The 6,000-nt window shown below is 32.2% G+C and overlaps 1 protein-coding gene across 1 annotated transcript; it reads right to left on the bottom strand.

Annotated features, from left to right (window-relative positions):
• Positions 1 to 2,519: 2,519 nt before the first annotated feature.
• Positions 2,520 to 3,631, bottom strand: LOC140803769 (zinc finger protein ZAT5-like). The gene has a single exon (XM_073159652.1). The coding sequence runs from the start codon at positions 3,491 to 3,493 to the stop codon at positions 2,708 to 2,710; it is 786 nt and encodes a 261-aa protein (XP_073015753.1). The 5' UTR covers positions 3,494 to 3,631; the 3' UTR covers positions 2,520 to 2,707.
• Positions 3,632 to 6,000: the final 2,369 nt, after the last annotated feature.

The following is a 6,000-nucleotide window of genomic DNA, read 5'->3' as shown; positions in this document are numbered from 1 at the left end:
TGTATGTATTTATTTTCATTAAATAATAATAATAATAATAAATATTTGTCTCTTAGCTTGTTTTTTTCATCTATTAATGAATTCAAAAATAAATTTAAGAAAAATGATATTTAATCTCCATTTTTTTTTAATGAAGTTTACAAATAAATTGAAAAAAATAAAATTTAAACTGCATTTTAGAACGAAATTTACAGTCCATTTTTTTGTTTGATTTATATTTTTTTCAGCAATTAATAAATTCTAAAATAAAATAAAATTTACACGTTTGTTCAAAAAAATTAGTTCTTCAATTTTGTAGTAATTGTTCAGTGAGACGGTCTCATGGATATATATATTTTAAACGGATCGACTTTTAAAATAAATCAATCCGGTCCATTTTTGAAGTGAATTTTTTTTTTTTTGTATGATTCAGGTGAGATAAGAGACATGTCACAAAATTGACCGTGAAACAGTGTCATACAAATTTTGTGGCAATATTTGTTTTTAAATTGAATAAATTAATATCTATAAATAACGTAGATAATAAGCTAATAATAAATTTGAAAACAACGAAAACTTGTCATTCAATATGCCAACTCGAAATCCAATACTCGTGCTTCCTGCCACAGGAATCGGAACAGGAACGGTTTATTTCATCTTATCCATGTGGGCATTATCTCCATGATAGGATGAATGACCAAGATTTTCCCATTTATATATAAGATATGTGACAAGATCTTACCCGTGAAAGTAGGAACCATCTTCCAGGAATCGTCTGGAGGGTTGAATATAGCAAGTTTATGCTCGTTTTTCCCTTCCATGCAACACAGCTTCTTCTCTAGTAATGCATGCGCAATAACTATAACACAGCCGTTTTTCATCTGGCGCCATGTGTGCCTATCAGGACTATAGACATCAACGAACCTCGAGTTCCCGATGGTGAAACTTGACCTACCTCCCATAACTCAGATCGAGCTTCCCCTCAAAGCCACAGGCAAAACATCCCCATCTTCGGCGCCGGAAACTATCACGGTCCACTTGTCAGTATCGAGATCATAAATCTCAGAAGACGAGAGAGAGTCTCCACTCTTCCCACATCCTCCAACCACATAGACCAAGTCATTAACCTCAGCACAAGCAAAGTCGTACCGCGCTAAATTCATGCAAGTTAATCGACTCCGGCTGCAAGAGTTAGAAATTGTCATGGACGATCCAAAAAAATTGACCTCTCGCGGATGGAGGAAGTTTAAATTCTGCTGAAAGGAAATAAACCTTGAATCTCGCAATTGCTCGCACAAATTAATCATATCCGATCTACGCATTCAGAAGCATAACAAAATCAGCCAGATTTCGTTCAGTAAGTAAAATCATTACAGCAAAAGCATGACCAAATTCAAACAAGAAAGGATTAGTATCCCAAAATCAGACATAACTAACAGCGAAAATCACCCCAAAAAAAGTAAAACAAAACAGATTATTGATCGATTATACTATTAAAAACAAAAAAAATTGCTACAAATATAATGTCGCACAGTTCATAATTTATAATTAAATGAACTAAAATCAGAGGGAAAAAACAAAAAATAAATTATGAAAATTTACCTTGCATGCAAATTTTTGAAGAAGCAGAAGGTAGAAGTGAAGAGCGTTAATTAGATCAATGGATAGAAAGACTCGCAAATTGGAACGCTTTTCGAGGATGCTTCGTTCGTGGAATTATTAAATAATAAATTAGATTAAGCGTGTACGAGCTAGTGTAATAGCTTATTGTTCGATTAGTGATCAAAGTTTAAATTTTTTTTATAAATGTTTTTTTATGATTATGTTTAAAGATTATTGAGTTATTCCGAGATTTAATCAATGTATACCTAAATAATAACCACGTATTTCGACATCATTAAAATAAATAAATAGATTTTATATGTTTAAAATTCCAGAGAAATTGATTTCAAATATTTTATCATTAACTTTTTCAAAAGTAAATCATTTTTCCTATGGGTTAAAATATGATCGGCTTAAATTTTGTGGGCATCTCTCCAGGGGCAAAAACTTGTGTGAGACGGTCTCACGTGTCATATTTGTGATACAGATATCTTATTTGGGTTATCAATGAAAACGTATTATTTTTTTATGCTAAGAGTATTATTTTTTATTGTGAAATGGGTAGGATTGACCCGTCTCGCAGATTAGGATCCGTGAGACGGTCTCAAATGAAACTCACTCCTCTCCAGGAGAGACATTTGGGTTGCATTTGAATTTATTTGAATTTGATATTGTGAAAGATTTGATAAAAAAATTTAAATGAAATCTCGGTGTTCATTGTATTTGAAGTCCATCAAAATTATTATTGAAATTACATAACTTGGAAAAAGTTTTTCTCTTTGCCTATATTAAAAGTTAAAGCAAAGCTAGAAAAACATACAAAATCGAAAATAGATTTATACAAGCAAATAGCTTGACTCAATATTTCTTACAATATTTAATATTAATTAATAAACTGACAATAAATTTAATCATTAATTAGCCATAGTAGACGTGATTTAGTACAAATGAAATGAACCAATCATAAATTCCTTCTATCTGCCAACTTTTGAAGACACGAAAGAACAAAGTTTTCGATCTAATTATAATGAATAATGAATGTAAATCGACAGACTATATGAACAACGAATACACAATTTCGTTGCTAAAATTCACTCATCAAAGAATTGAAGAACAAATCTAATACTCAGTAATGGCAATCGATCAAAGAAGAGGTGGAGAAGACGATGACTTCTTCTTTCGTAGCGAAAGGAAACTTCGACTGATCCGCGCGATCATCTTCCTGGGCTGGAAGATTAAGGTCTAAAGACAAAAGATTCCTCGGCCTTTTGACTTCTTGAGATTCACCGTGGCTACTATTTGCCGCCGCATGCAGCGGAGGAATCGGCCTGTGCCGGCGCATGTGGCCGCCTAGCGCCTGACCGGAGGCGAATTCAGCTCCACACAATGAACATTCATGGACCCTACATTTGCTTTGAGGAGGAGAAGTGCAGTCGAAAGCTGGATTTGAGAATGGAAGCGAGAGAGTTGATTCTTGCTTGTTTCTTGGTAATGGCGGCTTCTCTTCTAGGGAAAGCATTGGTTTATTATTGGGTTTTTTGTGGCTTGATCTGTGGCCGCCCAAAGCCTGGAATGAAGGGAAACTTTTGTTACAAGTCTTGCACTGGTAGAGCTCCACCGTGCCCGTATGCACCGCCACCCGGGGCTGCGATGATATCCGGGATTCTCCTCCGGATAAGAGAATCAAGCAGTCAGCCATGTATTCCTCCTCCTCATCCGCATTACTCGGCGTGAACTCGCCTGAATTATCAGAACAGCTGGAGAGTTCGACAGTACTCATTGTTCCACCGCCTCCGAGCTCGGCCCTGCTATATGAGCTAGCGGCCGATATGGTCAATGCGAGCGGGGAGGAGGGCCTCGGCCGCTTGCTGCGTTTCCCCTTTATCGTAATCATTTCTCGGTCAACTTGCATGATTCTAGCAGCGCGCGCTTTTACTTCCTTTCTTCTTCTGAGTTTCCCTTATGGGAAATCACTGAATCTGAGGATTAGGAGGAAATTTAATTGCTATAATGAATAGAATTGAAGGATCTTGAGGCTGAATTTCGGCTACAAGTTTGTTCTAAAGTAGAAAACCGCAATATGGAAGATATGTACACATCAATAGAATATGTCGAAGATGTTTCTTCAAAGTTTTTATTATTCACGACTCAATTTTGTGAAAAAAATATTTCAACTGACTCAACTAATGAAAAATATATTTTTATGCCAAAATTTCATGATAAGTATAAATTAGTTCAACCGATTTCATGGATATAGAAACATAAAACTGTCTTACAAGAGATGTATTCTTGAAAAAAAAATTTGGTGTATAACATGATTGTAAGTCAATCAAATAGAGCACCATTTTTATCAAAATTGATTATTTATTTATTCTATTGTTTCATAGCTCATTAGGCGTTTCACGAGCTTGTTATTGTTATTATTATATATATTAACACATTGAATATATCATACAATAATATATCGACTTGGTGTTGCATTAATTAAACTGAATGAAATTACAATATATATAATTGTTCTGTCATTAAAAATTAAATTCATTAAAATTAATTCAATTTTAATTCATACTTTAACTTCTATTTTTTTTACGTGATTTTGAATCAAATATTTATATGAGAGATTTTCTTAAATAAGCTTCACACAATTACTATAATAAAGCACAGAATATGACATTAATTTTCCTTAAAAAAAACTTAAAAATGGGAAAATAAAAAAGAATTGGTTGGATAGGAAGCAAAGGGATTGCTTACTTTTTTGGGATGACTATTGGATTCCTTGTGGAAGTTTAGAGTGAAAGGCTGGCACCGCAGAATTTGCGCTACCTTCACCACCCCACTACTTATTCATCTTCGGTTTTTTTTTTCCCTACTTATATATTTTATTGAAATAAGGTCTTCTGCAACGTATCTTTACAAATCTATATTTGTGAGACGGTATCACAGATCTATATATATAAGATGAATCGATCTTATTCATACATACAGTGAAACTTAATAAATTTAGCATAAAAAATAATATTTTCCCATGGACCAAGTCGGATCAGAGATCTTCTACAAAATTAACTCATAAACGACCTTATAAAAGTTTTTGAGTTTTATTTATACATTAGTTATTCATATTTTAATTTACAGCTTCTGTCTAGCAATCTGAATACAATGACTTCGGGCCTATATATAGAAAATGTAAATATATCTCTAGAATAATCTTTCATGATTTGGATCTGTTTTCTCAGTTAATTTTAGGGTATTATAGCTTGAGTTTGTATTAAAGGAATGTATAATTTAAAAGTTTTTTTAAAAAATACCCTATTTATGAATTTTAAGACAAATTAACAAAAATAATATATTTTATAGGACCAGATAATTTTAATAATACCATTAATTAATCTTAAAACTAAAATAAACATGGAATTGTCTCAGGCACCTAAAATGTCAGTAGAGTTGACTTTAAATCTTTGGTATGAAAAAAATTTCATAAAATTAATTACTAATATGATAATGATATTATTAGTGATAATAATTTGTTGGATAAAATATAAATCGATCGAATCCCATGCCGGCCACGTTTCGCAATAATGCTGAAAACTACAATTTTTAATAATCGGAAAAAACATTCTACGTGCACTCCAAGACTAACGAAAACTACATATATTTCAATTTCCGATTTTAGTCTAATTTTTCATAAGAGTGCTCACGTTGTCATTATATTAACTTGAAAAACTGACTACAATTATATATATAATAATGAATTAAAATTGAATTTCGATAATATAAAGAACAAAATATAAAAAGAGTATGTCTCTTGTAAGACGGTCTCACGAATCTTTATCTGTGAGACGGGTCAATTCTAACGATATTCACAATAAAAAGTAATATTTTTTTATGGATTACCCAAATAAGATATTCGACCCAGAAAATTGATCTGTGAAATCGTCTCCCAAGAGTTTTTGTGAAATATAAATGAGTGGGTCTCATGTGAGACCGTCTCACGGATCATAATTTGTGAGACGGGTCAACCCTACCCATATTCACAATAAAAAGTAATACTTTTAGCATGAAAAGTAATACTTTTTCATGTGTGACCCAAATAAGAGATCCGTCTCACAAATATGACCCGTGAGACCGTCTCACACAAGTTTTTGCCAATATAAAATATATATTATATTATATAGAATCAAAATGTCAGTTTTTTCTTAATTTTTTTAGTCCAAATGATTTATTTAATTAATCTGTTTAGGAACCAACTACATCGAAGTCCACATTATTTAGTAGATGTGAGCTTCTCTAACGAAGGACATGTTCACGTAGTTTTCTTCCAAGAAAGACACCATATATATATATATATATATATATATATATATATATATATAAAGCTATATTAATATATTTACAAATGGGAATATAAACAATTTACTGCAA

Source organism: Primulina eburnea, chromosome 10 (assembly GCF_022965805.1).
Source record: "Primulina eburnea isolate SZY01 chromosome 10, ASM2296580v1, whole genome shotgun sequence".
Classification (NCBI taxonomy): domain Eukaryota; kingdom Viridiplantae; phylum Streptophyta; class Magnoliopsida; order Lamiales; family Gesneriaceae; genus Primulina; species Primulina eburnea.
Note: the sequence above shows the minus strand (reverse complement) of the source record. Positions and strands in the feature narration are given on the sequence as shown.

Excerpts from the sequence above, each read along its gene's own strand:
- LOC140803769 (XM_073159652.1), bottom strand. The coding sequence starts at position 3,493 with ATGCAAGTTGACCGAGAAATGATTACGATAAAGGGGAAACGCAGCAAG.